At 34.7% G+C, this 15,371-nt stretch overlaps 3 protein-coding genes across 5 annotated transcripts; 2 read left to right on the top strand and 1 right to left on the bottom strand.

Annotated features, from left to right (window-relative positions):
- Window positions 1-627: 627 nt before the first annotated feature.
- Window positions 628-1,464, bottom strand: LOC125586254 (MAPK kinase substrate protein At1g80180-like). Its single transcript, XM_048756145.1, has one exon. The coding sequence runs from the start codon at window positions 1,249-1,251 to the stop codon at window positions 874-876; it is 378 nt and encodes a 125-aa protein (XP_048612102.1). The 5' UTR covers window positions 1,252-1,464; the 3' UTR covers window positions 628-873.
- Window positions 1,465-11,272: 9,808 nt separating this feature from the next.
- On the top strand, window positions 11,273-13,447 carry LOC125575308 (probable DNA replication complex GINS protein PSF1). 3 transcript variants are annotated; one of them, XM_048756125.1, is made up of 7 exons: window positions 11,273-11,551; window positions 11,790-11,891; window positions 12,008-12,075; window positions 12,150-12,263; window positions 12,344-12,506; window positions 12,631-12,780; window positions 13,228-13,447. In XM_048756125.1, exons 2-7 carry the CDS (start codon window positions 11,817-11,819, stop codon window positions 13,252-13,254), a joined length of 597 nt encoding a protein of 198 aa, XP_048612082.1. In that variant the 5' UTR covers window positions 11,273-11,551; window positions 11,790-11,816; the 3' UTR covers window positions 13,255-13,447. The 3 variants fall into 3 exon arrangements, with proteins under 3 accessions (XP_048612082.1, XP_048612081.1, XP_048612085.1); XM_048756124.1 differs by having other exon boundaries at window positions 11,274-11,551; window positions 11,776-11,891; XM_048756128.1 differs by lacking the exon at window positions 11,273-11,551 and having other exon boundaries at window positions 11,585-11,891.
- A 224-nt stretch (window positions 13,448-13,671) lies between these two features.
- Window positions 13,672-15,070, top strand: LOC125586249. The gene is made up of 3 exons (XM_048756137.1): window positions 13,672-14,013; window positions 14,282-14,519; window positions 14,604-15,070. Exons 1-3 carry the CDS (start codon window positions 13,922-13,924, stop codon window positions 14,856-14,858), a joined length of 585 nt encoding a protein of 194 aa, XP_048612094.1. The 5' UTR covers window positions 13,672-13,921; the 3' UTR covers window positions 14,859-15,070.
- The last annotated feature ends 301 nt before the right edge of the window (window positions 15,071-15,371 follow it).

Here is a 15,371-nt window from a genome sequence, read left to right as displayed (position 1 = left end):
TTGTTCTTATGGGCCTGTTTTTAATGTCTATATTTGCATTGATGATAGTTAGGTGTCTTATAACATCAAAAGGGTTACACTAACCCAAGAGTTAGCACGTTCAGGGCTCAAAAGGCCGTTCTGACCCGCAACCAAAAAAGAAAAAGCTCAAAAGCCAATCAATATTACATGTGTTGTGAGGCCGTTACAAAATGTTTCCTGAATTTATTACAGTTGCTGGGGAGATGATCAGAGTTTAATTATTACATAATGAATATGAAAACATGACTTCAAATGTATGATACAGATGTGATCCCAGACTGAACGGACTGTTCCAGGAAGCGTTTGTCATCTGAGAGACAATAAGGAGGGCATGCTTGACCCGAATTTCGAAGTCAGGAACCATAAAGCTTCCCAGCAGAGGGACTGTGATCGTTTGATGTTTCATGATCAATTGCGAGTATTGTTACAAGAGATCTTAAATGCTTGTTTTGTTACTGAAGTTCCCCGCACATTAACAAATGAGATTCTCTTAACAGCTGAATTCTGCAGTTTTTGTTGAGATTGTTACATGCTTCATCAGCAAGGCGGAGGTGATCTTAATTGCTTGTTTTATTTTGTAATTTTGATTTTTCTCAAGAACCAAAATAGGTAAAACGCCCTCCCAAGGTAGGGGGAATCTGAAGTAAACCAAGGAGATATAAACATCGGCTGAGTCCAAAACAAGTTTAAATTAAAAGAAGCAGAAGAAGAAGCACAAACAAAGATGAAAAAGATATGAGTGGTATTCATTAACACTCCTAGTATGTAATATGTATTTATGTTCTTTTCTTTGTGTGTCTGTCTTCTTGACGTTACTCGCTTTTGATCCTCTGCCTCTGGGTAATTAACTTCCTACCTGGATCTGCGTTTCGGTGGCCTTTTCCTCTGTTTAACCGGTTTCTTCCCGAAAGCAGAGCAACATCCAAACGCCGACAGTCTCGGCGACGGAGGATCCACCGCCGGAGACACTCTTCCGGTGTTTCTATGATGGCGGTTAGCTCCTCCGCCGTTTGAACGACTCCTCTCGATGTCCCCTTCGGTTCTTATCGGCTTGACTCCGCCTCCGGAGGTGGGTCTGGCTGTCTGGTCCTCCTGACCATCCTGTTCGTCAGTTTCGCCTTTGTGCTCGTTGGCCTGTTTGTTAAGCTCGGCGATGAGACGGTCGTCCCAGACTATGCCAGAGGAGCCCTGTCGGCGGAAGGAGATGTTGGATCTCTGAAGACCCGCCATGGATGGCGGTAACTGTTCCTCCTTTTCCTCCGTCTTTCTTTGTTGTCTGAGGTTCTCTCTCTGTCTGGTTTTTTGGATGTTTGCTAAAAGTGGTTGATCACTGTGTTTCAGACTTGATTCATTTCTTCATATCCCTTATCCCAAATATTTAAAATAAGTTATCTCCCTTCCTACCATTTATATCTTTTAGTCGGCTATCTTTTAGACACGAGTGTGATGGATAGGGAATGGTAGACTCTCTCTCTTTTCTCTCTGAGACTTTGAGATCGAGAGTCGCGGTGGTTCCCTCCATGAGTTGTGTTTATCGATTCCGGTATACGGCTGTCTCCTCGATGGCGTGTAGCTGGCTGTGCTTCTGGTGGTTCGCGCTTTCTTCGGTGGAACCATCCAGCGTTTGTATCCGGCGTTGAAACATTGATGGCGTTACGAGCTCTTTCTTGAGCCGTTCTGTTCGTCTTCGGTGGTGATTGCCGGCTAAAGTATCGCAAGATTGGTTGGTCGTTTGGTTTCCTCGGGGAGTGCTCGAGGTGTGTGAAGGTTTCGTCATGGTGGGGGGGGCCTGAGCTTGGATGAGATCTCGACTCCGGTCGATTGATTCTCTCCGACGCGTTCATTTGAGAAACTGAATCCAGTTCCAATACTGTCGTTGGAGGTGGTTTCGGTGGATCTGGTCAAGGTCTCGGTTGTATCTGGTGGTGTGGTTCTGTTTCCGGTGTGTTCCGGCGAACCTCGTGGTCGTTTTTCGTCCTCGCCGGTAGTTTCTTCGCGGTCGGGCCGCGATCGGTGGAGGTGTGTTCTCGTGTGACGCGTGTATCCCTTGTTGTTGAGGTGATGACACGTGGTCTTCTTTTCGTCTCGCGTAGGTGGGCTGTAGGCCTTGTGTTTTTCGTTTTCTTTGGCCCGTTTGTTTTTGGGCTTATAGGGATTGGGCCTTTGTATGGTTTTTATGGCTTTTGCCTGTTTAATAAAATACAGATGGAAAAAAAAAAAAAATGACCAAATATTATCTTAGCTACGTAGTTAAACGGGAGATAAAACTCGGTCAAAGCAACGGATAATTATGGGAGTAGATTTTGTGTGGTTAGGTGTAGAAAATTAAAATCTATTTTAACGTAAAGCTTTATCCATTTATCTGCCAAATCAAAATTTCATTTGAATTGGTCATCGCATAATTTCAGCAAAATGGATTAAGTTTTTCTTTTTTGGTAAAATAACATGGATTAAGTTTTTTTTTTTTGGGTGTAAAACATGGATTAAGTTGTTCTTTATTTCTTACAGAAATCCATCGACGCTGTGTTTGATTATGTTGAAACAACAAATACCGGCAGATGACTGATTATTGGAGATTAAAAATCATTAATCACAGAAATTGTAAAGCTGATAATATATCGTTAAGAGGTTTTAAAAATAAAAACTTTGAAGAGTGTGCATTTTTGTTATTTTTGACAATATCTTGTTGTATGGCTTGGGTTGGACCAGCCAGTTATTTTTGCATATTGTGGACAGTAACCACTCGCTCATGTGCCGCTTTTTCATATGGGTAACATATTTTGTGTGGCCATGTCTACTTTGTAATCACCAACATTAGAGCTACACCGCAGATCTACACTGCCAAAGCTTTCAAATCGCCTTTTAAATCTAGAAACAGTTGTGGACAAAAGATTGATTTAATTTTATGCATGCGAACAAAGTGGCTTTAATTTCTTTATTTTACAAGGCACCTTATCCGTAACTGAAGATTTGATTGAACACCGAATATTGCTGTGTCATTAGACCATGATTAACACAGTTTTTCAAGAAGGTGTTTTAGTGTAATTATGAACTAAAAAAAATAGTTTTTAACTAAAAGAATGTATCCAGTGCCGGTTCAAAATAATAACAAGCCTCAGGTCCGGCATGTGCATGTGCTATGTGCTGGAAGTGCATTTGCATAGGGTTCATTACACTTTTAAAAGAGAAAATGTAGCCCAAATTAGAATCCAAAATATTTTTAAATGATATTTTTTCTTTAGGGAAAGGGTTCCAATTTTTTTTTCTCTTCAAAAAGGTCCCAATTTTTTTTCTAGCTCAGGGCCCTATTTACTTCTGAGACGAGCCTCACAAGCCTAAAGCAATTTTACAATAAACATGCCCTTTGTTAGCATCGAACCCAACATCTTTACGCGAGATGTAAGCTCTCTAGCCACTACACCAACGAGATATTACTGTTATTGGCGCTCCAGAATCCCTCATAATATTTGGTGCCCGAAGCCCATACTTCATGAATTTTAAACACAGGGCCGGACCTGAACGTATCTAAATAAGGGATAAATGATACGCTTTTTATAAGACACGCATTGATAGTATATTGGCTAAAAGAATTTGAGAAAAAAAATCAGGTTTAACTCGACGAAGAAAATCGTCGGTGGCTCTCCTAGACGAAGAAAATCGTTTGCTGCTATTCAGTCGAATCGAAAGGTAAAACTACGTTATTTTGTTTTTATGTTTGAATCCCTTAGTTATGCATGTCTTAGATTGTACTATTTCTTGTTTAGGTCGCAAGTTTTCTCAATTAATTATGAGTTCTTCAATTGCAGATGTAAGTTTCATTGAAAAACATCATAAATTCTCTGCAGAGACAATCGATCTTCTTTGCAAACTCAAGGTTTGATTTTCCCCAGCAACATCGATCTTCTCGGTTCTTTATGAAATTTGTGTTTCTGATAACGATATGTTGATGGAGAGCTTTCACACTCTTTTGATCCTTTCCTTTAACGTTTGACTCAATGGATAAATTTCCATTCATTGATCATCATGTCTATTAATTCATGTTCTTATTGGTTTAGTAGCTTCTCGTTGGGTGGCTTGGTGTCATGATCTTGATTCTTGAGAATCAAGAACAGTTTTGATCAATTTGAGATGATTTGCTCTTGTTTAAGGAAGATCTGCTTTTCAATTGATAGATATTTTCATCTCGTTTGTATGAAGCATATCTCGTTTGTAGAACTCGATTCTCTTGTGTTGGTTTTTGTCTCGTACTTCTCAATTTAATATATAAATCATGTGATTCTTTTTTATTTGTTTATGTCTTTGTGTCTTAAGATGGATGGATCATGAGACATGAGAAATGTTCGTAAAAAAAAAGGACTACAATTGCAATACAGATAAAACATTTCTCTTCGATCTATTCAATTGATTAAAGTTTAAAAAAACATTGTTTATATTTCTTAGTGCTTTTGATTATGTTCAAATTGATGTTGATTTTGATTCTTGTCTGAAATGAATTGATTTTGATCCTGGTCTGAATTGAATCGTCGGTAATAAATATTTTGGTTAGTGTTAGATTATGGTTGTGTTAGGTAATACATAAATGTTATGGTTAGATATAAATCGATGGTGTAGTGTGATGAATGTGTTACATATTTGTCAAGTTGATTTGGTTGGTTGTGATGAATGTGTTAGATATATGTCAAGTCGATTTGGTTGGTTCATCTTCTCTTCCATCTATTAAACACATTCCCTTTTTCTCGTCTTTTCAACATTGTTCTTCTCTTCCATCTATTAAACACATTCATTCCTCTCTTTTTTATCCCGTGATAAACATTGTTCTTCTCTTTCTCTCTTCTTTGACATATTCAGATGGATTCTAATCCATATAGGCACACGTCAAATTTTGTTGAACTTCTTAATAGTCAATAAGATAATATATTTGGTTTAGTACAAGATAGTGTCGAACTATCTTCCTCACATGTTCATATATTTGGCACTTAAGGTATTGAAGATCAAACTTTGGTGAAGACACTCGTGCAGAGCGTAGAGAACGAAGGAAATGCACGCCAACAAATGATGTATTGCTCATCAGCTAGTGGTTAAACACGAGCAAATATCATGTTGTAGGGAATGAGCAAAAATTTGTTGCTTTCTAGAAAAGAATTGCTGTCTACTTTATGGAAAGTCCGAAGGTTGCATGTTCTGAACACAAAGAGCCAAGTCGCTGTAAGCAGCATTGGCACAAGATCAATGACCTTGTCTGCAAGTTTTGTGGATCGTATGAAGCTGCAACTAGAGAGAAAAGTAGAGGTCAAAATAAGAATGATGTTCTCCAACTAGCTCATGGAATATTTCTCAACAACCATAATAAAAACTTTAACTTTGAACATGCTTTGAATGAGCTGCACAATGACAAGAAATAGTGTGACTTTTCTAGTTCTAAAACCGATGGAAGCTCTAAAAGGAGGAACTGTGAGGACGGTGCACAATCATCAAACTCTCACGTAAATGAAACTAAGACTGCTGAAGCTGATCAAGGAACCAATCGTCTCCTGGTGCTAAGGCAGCAAAAGGACGTGGCAAGAAGATGATGGTAGAGGGGAAGGCGTTGTCTGTGTTTCAGAGTATGTAGTCCATTAAACAGCATGATTTGGATATGAAAAAAATGTTGTCGAAGATGGGTCTACTTGATATGCTAATTGCAAAAAAAAAAAGAACCGCTATCTGAATATGAAGAAGCCTAAAGAAAAAGCTCATTAATGACTTGTTCTCTAATTACTTAAGTTTAAGTCTAAGAAGAAGATGAGTCATCTGTTTAAGTTTCTTTGTTTTAGGTGTCGGGTTCGTGTTGCTTAATATATGTGTTTGTTTGTTGTTTGTTGTATTTCAGCTTAAATTTATTGTTTGCTGTATTTTAAGTCTGTGTTTCTTGTTTTGGTTATGTCATGGAGTTATTGTATTTAAAGGTCTTGAAAGAATGAAAAAGTAAAGCAGGTTTGGAATTTTATTTTGTACTCTTGTGGTCAGGTCATACATCATGTGTGTCATCAGTCACGTTTGTAAAGTTTGTAAACTTTATATTCTTAAAGTTGTAGTGTTGTATCACATACTGTTTGTCTTTCCATAAATTAGATAACACAAATTTTATAAATATTATATCTTCTCCTTTCTATGTTTTTCATTCTCCTTCTCATGTTTTTCCTTATATTCATTTCTTTCATCAAAATCTAAAACAATTTTCACACATATATGGTATCTTCTTTCCATAACAGTTTTGAGGGATCAATTGATGAAAATTTTGATCAGTATTTTGATCAATATTTTGATCAAGCGTTCGAGAATCTGTTCATTAATTATGGTGATCAAGAAGATGAAAGGAAGGCGAAGAAAAAAATGAGTTTTTATCGGAAAATATTGTGAAGAAGGCTATATACGTTTATGGAATTATTATTTTAGTGAAACTCTAACATACCCTGCAAATTTATTTCGACGACAATTTAGAATGAACAAGTCATTGTTCATGCATATTATTGATCGAATCTCCAATGAAGTTCAATTCTTTCAACAAAAGAAAGATGTTCATGGAAGGTTTGGTCTCTCTACATTTCAAAAGTGTACAACAGCTATTCATGTCTTGGCATATGGTATTGCGGCTGATACAGTTGACGAATACCTTCAACTCGGTGCAACTACTACTCGGTCATGTTTGGAAAATTTTGTGGAAGGAATAACATATTTGTTCGGCGATGAGTACCTAAGAATACCAACACCGTATGATCTTCAACGTCTACTTGATATGGCAAAGCATAGTGGATTTCCGGGATGGTAGGAAGCATATTGTATGCATTGGGTGTGGAAGAGTTGTCCCACCATTTGGAAAGAGGTATATTCACGTAGTTCGAGAAAATCCACAATCGTTTTAGAGGCAGTAGCTTCATATGATTCTCGATATGTCATGTGTTATTTGGACTTCTATGTACTTTAAATGATATCAATGTTCTTGATCGCTCACTTATTTCTTATGACATCATAAAAGGTCAAGCTCCTCAGGTGAATTTCTCTGTCAATGGAAGAGAGCATCATTTAGCTTACTATTTCACTGATGATATTTATCTGAAATGAGCAACTTTTATCCAATCTATTCCAATTCCACAAGGAACGAAAAGATGTGGAGAGTGCTTTTGAAGTCTTGCAAGCTTGATTTGTCATAGTTAAAAATCCAATGCTTTTTTGGAATAAAATCAAAATTGGAAAGATTGTGAAGACATGTGTCATATTCCATAATATGATAGTAGAAGACGAACGAGATGGATAGACTCAATTTGATGTTTCAGATTTCCAACAAGGAGAACGTAACGGAAGTTCACATGTGGATCTTACTTATTCTACATATATCCCTACAAATCCCGCCAATATAATGGGTGTTCGAACTAAAACTCGTGATAGACAAGTGTATCAACTGAAATTTGATTTGGTTGAATATATATGGCGTAAATTTTAAACGTAGTTAAAATAACAACTGAGCTTGGATGCTTCTTTGAAATGATTATCGTTTATTTTACTAATCTATGTTTTTACGTTTTATTTTAAAATCTACTAGATCTCGATCCGCGCAACCGCGCGGGTTTTTGTTTTCGTTTTTTTATATAAACATTTTGTTTTTGATTCTAAATAGGTATATATTATAATATATATATATATATGTCTATCAATTTTTAAAACATGATAATTATATAGTATATTTTTTATCGAATAAATTGTTTTAAAATTTCACATGCATTTGTATCTTCTTCTATATATATATTTTTGGATTATTATTTCATTATTAAAATCGTAATTATATATATATATAGATTAGTAAAATAATGTTTTATTGTCATATTCAAAAATATTACTCATATAATTATTTGTTTTATTTACGGGATCAGTGTGAAACGACCATAATCAGAGAAAGATCTACATCTCGACCCACGCAAGGTTTTTGTTTTCATTTATTTTTATATAAATATTTAGTATAATAAGTATTTTGTATTATTTACCGCATCTGTGCGATGAATATGTGATCATCTATGTATATAATGTGTAAGAAGTTGAAAATTAAAACCGCCGGTTTAATGTTTCTTTACAAGTGAGATGCTTCAAGGGGATGTGTAAGAGGTGGATCATCACTTGATCATATATTATATAACGTGTAAGTAAATATAACAGAGGTTCTAATTCATTTTTTAAATAACAAACAACTCACATTTACAATTCTAGAACTATACGTTAATGTTTTAGTCTAAGGACTGTTTGTTAATGATTTATATTTACGGTTGAGCAAAAACGTTGATGCATTGGTTTGATAATGATTTACAATTACAATAATTAAGGAAGCAAATATTGGTTTGTAAACCAAACCGAAATTGTAGGCGTGTAAACAGAAATTTAGAGAATGATATAATAAGCCATATTAGTAGTAATAAATGAATAAATGATAACTGATTTCTAGTGATGGTCCACTAAGTCCATTTTTTTAAAATCACACATGAATCAAGGTTGTGAATTCTGTTTTAATATATAAGACTAGGTTTTTGATCCGCGCTTACAAAGCGCGGATATATTTTTTGTTGATAATTTCTATAAAAAATATATAAACTTATTTGTTTTGATTAGATAGAACATAATTTGAAACTTTACTATCGTGATGTTTCGTAAAATAGTGAGATGTAAATATTTTAATTTTAATTTTTTTCCTAAATATATTAAATATAAGTTTTTTAGTTTTGCAAGACTTTATATTATACCAAATAGTTTAAATATAGTGTTTTTGTATTTAAGCCGGATCTGCAATCGAACCAGTAAATCACTAAATCTAGTGACATGTAGAAATCTATTTAAATTTTTTTGAAAACTTCATTAGCTAAAAACTGATAAAATCTGGTAAAAATACTCGAAACCCATCATTAACCCGCAAACTGACACAGTTGTTAATTTATGAACATAATTTACTATTTATTTATTTTTTATCGATAATATATAATAAATTATATTTTTGCTTATTTTTAATTATTTTGACTTGCACACGTCATCTCTTTTTAAAAATGTTATTCTTTTAAAAAGTAAAGGTTTATGATAGAAGATTTCTTTTTAGGCCATAGAAGATATTTTATGGGTACGATTTTGCAAAAGTAGTGTCGATGAACACTATCTATAAAAATAGTTTCTTTTTTCCACGGCAGTATATTAAATATTTAAAAAATCTAGTTGTTACCAATTTTGAGAAAGCAAATAGCGTCGGATATACCGAACATTGCTCAAATTTAATTGTGGAACCACTTCTCGGGTCTATTTTCTTGCCTTTAATCTCGGCTGATATATTTTGATATTTATTGATTTTTAAAATTGGTAAAGTTTATAATTAATTATATGTTATTAATATCATAACTTAATTCATGTGAAATCATACCTAAAGATATTGTATCTAGTTATCAATTCAAAGATGTTTGAAAATGAATATCAGATACCATAAGTTGGTGAAATTGTGTAAAAGTTGTTAGGGATCAAAATACATTATATATTTGATTTATAATGTACCATAAAGAGGTTCATTGATTTACAAAAGTTGTTATGGATCTAACACAATTCTTGGTCAAATCTAATTTATAAAATACCATAAAATAGATTAATTTATGATTTTTAGTATAAGAATCAGGGTTTACGGTATAGAAAATGGTTTGACATCAAACACTGCATAAATATGAGTTTCAAAAATTATGGTACGACTCATATAAAAGTCAAAAAAGAATGTCATCTGTTTAGTCGACTTACAATCTACTATTTAGACATGAAAAGATTAAGTTAATTATAAGCACATGCATAACTATGTAGTCATATTTAGTAACATATTGACATAACCGTATAATGTTAATGTAAATTATGTTGCTAAACGTTTGGAATATGTACGTGTAAAAAATGAGTTTTTAGATTCATGTGACACCTAGAGAAAATATAATAGGTTAGAACAAATAATTGAGAAAATATAACAGGTTAGATCCGATAAAGAACATTTAAATCTGTTGAGTCATTTGACATAACCGATTATTAAGCTAGAATAAATTAATTGTTTATTTAATAAGTATAATGGTATATGAAGTGATTTTATATTTAGTCACAACATTTTCAATAGGTCCAAAAAAAACATGCCACAGGAATTTCAAATAGGACTCTATTTTAATAGATTAGATATTTAAAATGTTATTTTAACTATGTTTTATTTTTTTTTTTGAACGAAAACTATGTTTTATAAAATAAATAAATTTTATTTATTATAAAATAATGTTTTATAATTAAAAAAACTCTTAATTTAGTTATACCATTGGAACACTCAAACTAATATTTTCTTAACAAGAGTTCTTAACTTAAATTTATTAGTTAAATATTTATCAAGAATCTAATTAAGATTTTTTCCATTAATCATGTTCCTAGTCTCTTGATTGTGTCATTTTCTATTGATTTGGAGAAAAATATTATTATTTGCGTGTGAAATATGTCAGCCTACGAGTATTGTTAGAGAGATCGACTCACAAGTGGTAAGAGCATCTCCAATGGTGTACTCACCATTGGAATCCTTAGGTATATTATAGTATTATTTTTTTTTTTTTAAATAGTTAAGGACTCTAATCAAATTAGTATGTCCAATGGTGTTATCCATTAGGAATCCTTAAGAATAAAAGAATAATAAATTTGAAAATATTATAAACATTTTTAAAATAAATTAAAACATGTTAAATTGAAATATTTATTTATTAAATTGAAATATTTATTTATTACATGATTAAATATGAAATACAACAATTATTAGTTTCATCACCTGAAATGAAAATGAAATGAAATTTTTTTATGACTTTTTTGATTTGTTCATTGCACAAGTATTATATTTTTATTTTACAATTATTAGATTTTAATTTTACAATTATTAGATTCTAATATTAGAATTGAACCGTCAATTGTATAAATAGAATTAAAGGTGTGACTTCCAACTATATAATAACTCTTTTAATTTAATACACATTCATATAATTTTTTGGTAACTTACCTTCGATAGCGTCGCGAAACCCGTGAAGAGACGGAACCAATTCCCCTGCCACGTCAACAAGGACTAACCAATTTTAATCCTTAGCTTAGGACTCATCCTTAGCTTATCTAAGATAAATAATGTTATTATATTGTTAATAGTTAAGGATTAACACCTAGGGACTGAGTATAAACCGCCGTTGCGGTTGCTCTAACCACAGCATCAGTCACGCCTTATCTTCAGAAGAGAAGTTACAAATCGCTTTAAAAATCCAACACACACACACCCATACATACATATACACACGCAAATAGAAAAAAGTGGCGCTAAATCTCAAAACCTTTTGAACCACCCCGCCAAAAATTCCCACAACCCTTTTAAAATAAAAGAAGAGAATTATAGTAATTGATTAGATTATATTTTGTTAATTCTGGAATTGACCGACCGCCGCCGCGAGAGCTGTTCCGTTGCAGATTCACCCGAATGATATAGTGGGTATGTCTTTGATCCATAATGCTTTTAAATCCTCTTTTTTTTTTTTCGTTTATCCGTTTAAATCGGCGATATGACGGAACCATTTCAACCGGCTAGATTCGATTCGCACATATAAAACATATACATAAATATAAATTATTTTATAGCTCTGGGGTTTTCGTTTTTTTCTTTTTGTTGGGTTTTGTTTGAAAGCACGCCAGATGTTTGATGAATTGCCTGAATAGATGTTTGCCCTCAGAAATTAAAACACAAAGACGAATTCAACATGTACGGGAGAAAAGGGTATCAGCTGGTTAAGGATTTTGCGAGTGGAGAGAAGGGTCAGCTCAAACCTTTCAATGTAAGCCCTCCCCCATTTTCTATGCTCACTCAGCCATCTTGTGAAATGTGGAAGCTATAGGATGCAATGAATGGTAAAAGTCACTACTTATTATTATTATTTGGTCATTCTGTCAGAGCAAGCTCTTTGATGAGACAATCGAAGAAAGCAGGCAGAATCAACGTCTCATCCAGTCTCTCATGAGGTATCTCCCTCTCTTTGTACAAAAAATCGATGCCCAACAAAGTCTTGAGGTTGTACATGTTTCCCACTTACCAGGAAAATGGAACAAGAAGGGTTGGATGTTCAGAACAATAGAAACGCTGACTACTATGGAGCACTCGTTCATCACCTCTCTTTGATCCGCAACAAGCGCTGCCTCATGGCCTATGTGTAAGTCATATTTCACTTGACAAGTTCCAGAGACTCTCCTCACAGTTTGTAACGAATGATATTGGTGCCGCTGTGTTCAGGCACAATAGAGCCGACATTGTGCGTGATTTGGGGTGGAGAGTAGGACTTGAACTCCCACCTGAGATCCAAGAGAAGCTCACCACACTCGAGAAGGAGTACTTCAAGAACCATTCCGCTGCTATCAAATCCTACATGGGGAAAGCAGGAATCGATTTGAATGTCGTAAGCAAGCACTCTTTCCACCCTCAAAGAATTTTGAAATTTTTTGTTTACTTGGTGGGCTGTGCTGTACTACTACAACACGAGAGTAATCAATTATTCTGTTGTATTTGCTGTTGGCTTGAAGGATATGGTGCCTCCAAAGGATCCGTACATTAAGGTCAGAGTTGTGGGAGATATCGACGATGGAATTGTGATGAGTGACAAGACAACAAATTTCGCACGTCACTCTATGCATTTCCTCAAACGAACTGATGCAGAACCCTACATTGCTCGGGTCAGTTTCTTTTTGCTTTATTGTTCCCTCTCTTTCCGCCTTGTGTAATGACAAGAAGGTTAAAATACTGTAAGCAATCGAAATTCGCCAAAACGTTGACTATGACTACTGCTAAAGATAAATCATAGCTGGCGGAATGGTAACTAAAGGATTTGTTTTAGAAAAAACTGGATAGAAATGCAAATAGGGAAGCGTAGGGTTTAGACTGATTTAAATAGATAAATGTGAGTGTAAGTGTACATTTTGTGATTTAGGAAGAAATGACCCTCGTCGCATTTCCCTTGAGTTTAGTAGATATTGGCAAACCATTCTACTGGTTTCTTTGGTCGTTGATTAAATGGAGTTTTGTATGTCAAGTTATAATATAAAGAGTCCTTTTGGAGTTTTGTTAATGTAGAGAAGCTGTTTCTTGGAGAAAACTGAACTGTGAATGGTTTGGGAAAACAGGGGCAAATGGAGGAGCTGACAGGTTGATTGATCTTAATAGAAGCTTGGGTGGTGTCACAGATTAATCACACGGTATTGGTTTGTGAACAAAAAGAGTGTAAGCTTACATAGTCTTTTTCTTATTTGTATAATTGTAAGACAGGAACAATGAAACCTCATACCCAAAAAAACTCAATGTAAAATCTATTTTCTCTTTCAAAGTAACTTGAGTGATGCATTATAAGGAACAAGGCATTTGCTTTGGGTTAGCACAAACAACTTTTTAATCAATGAGCAATCAAAGCCTTGGAGGTTTTTAATAGTCTCTGTCGTTTTCGTTTAACTTGCTTATGAGTAAACCGTGAAACTGAAAAAAATACGACAAAAAATCACCAGTGACTAAACCTCTCTTGGAGGATTAACCATAAGGGTTTTGAAGCAGCAAATGCATTCATTATTTACAAAATGCAAATACAAAAACATTGTACTATTATTTTATAAGAAAAGACGAGAGAAAACTTGCTTTTCAGTTGACCAAGAAAAACGTGGGGGTAACATAAATAAAAACATTTCGCATTTTTGTCCAAAAAAAAAAAAAAAAAAAACATTTCGCATTTAGTCTCTTAAATCATTTATCTGAGTTTTCCCTCTGCTACAAAGAAAGAATCCTATAAAATATAATATCAAAATTCTATCGGGTGGGAAAAAACGAAGGATGGCGGTTTCGAAGAAATGGGCATCGACAATCTCCGTCGTCGCTTCATCTCTGTTTGCATTCATCATCGTCTTCCAGATTCCTCTCTTCCGGTAACACACATTTCCTCACCACCATTCCTCTCTCTTTTTCTCTTTCATTTAACGAGAATATGTTCTTGCTTGGTGAAATCGAGGTAGAAAGAATTAGATTTTTAGATTCGTGTATATATTGGATTGGATTAGATTAGAGCAAGCAAGACCTTGTTACAATGCACTGAGTTTTTTTATTTTTTTGGTTTCATTTTTCTAATTTTGAATTTGAGCTTTGTGTTTCTGAGCGACTATCTTTTCTCTCTATCTGTGTTGGTCGGATTTGCAGAGTAGCGTGCAGGAACAAGACCTGCGAATCACCACTGGAGGTTATATCCTCTCAGTTGGTTGAAAGCGAACTCGTTCCTTCACCACTTGTCAAGACACTCCTTTATCCTGGTGCCATTGCCAAGTCCCTTCTCCGTGGCTCTCCACTCCCAAGCTACCACAACTTGTTCCACTTTTACCATTTCGACCACCTCAATACACCCTCCTCCTCCGATGATGATGATATCCGCCATCTAGAGGTTTGCTTTAGACCTTTCTGTCTCCATCCAACACAATCTCATTTAGTTCATATTCCAACTAATCTGCTTCTTGTTCTTGCGCAGGTGTTTGCTGGGTGCTGTTTATGTCTGCTAGGTGCTTTACTCAGCATCTTCAAACCCAGAAGACTAACCTTCATTGGCACGCTCTTGATCTATTGGGGTCTTCTCAGAGACATTCTCCTTTTCAACTCCTCTGCTCGTGTCTTCCCAACGCTCTTTCTCGCTTCACTCTCTGCTTTCCTCTCCATACGAAGCGACGTCAGGAAGATCATCCAGTGTTCTTCTTCCACTTCTAAGCCCCTTTCCAAATCTCTCTGACCCTACATGAGTTAAAAACTAGACTAGTCTTCTAACTTAGACACTCCAAAGAGGTAGAAGAAGTCACTATTACTATTTTATTAAACATCAACAGTTAAAAGCTTGTATTTTCTGCAGAAAAAACAAAAACTGCTTAGAATCTTTGTTACAATCATCATCATCATCATCATATGCACATTTATATATTTGATAAAAAAAAATATCACTTTGGGATAAAGTTGATCTTACCGGACAGAACAAACCAACAATGCTACAGATGGGTAAACTAGCAAGAGATGCCTACATTTGAAAGATAACACATGTCCAAATAGCACAAAGAGTAAGAAATACATTTGATAGTATATTGCCATCCCCTTACTCAATCAGCTTGCACATGGAAGCCTGATATGTTGTGAATGAAAGTAAGGGGATGAACCTTCCCATTTCTAGAAAAGAATCAAGAGAGAAGGGAGTGATGAAGTAGGCAAAACATAGAAGCGGGACTTCTTTTTCTAACGTACGTTCCCCCACACC

The sequence above is a fragment of the Brassica napus genome, chromosome A2, assembly GCF_020379485.1.
Source record: "Brassica napus cultivar Da-Ae chromosome A2, Da-Ae, whole genome shotgun sequence".
Classification (NCBI taxonomy): Eukaryota; Viridiplantae; Streptophyta; class Magnoliopsida; order Brassicales; family Brassicaceae; genus Brassica; species Brassica napus.
The sequence above is the reverse complement of the archived record's forward strand: the minus strand, read 5'-3'. Positions and strand labels throughout refer to the sequence as shown.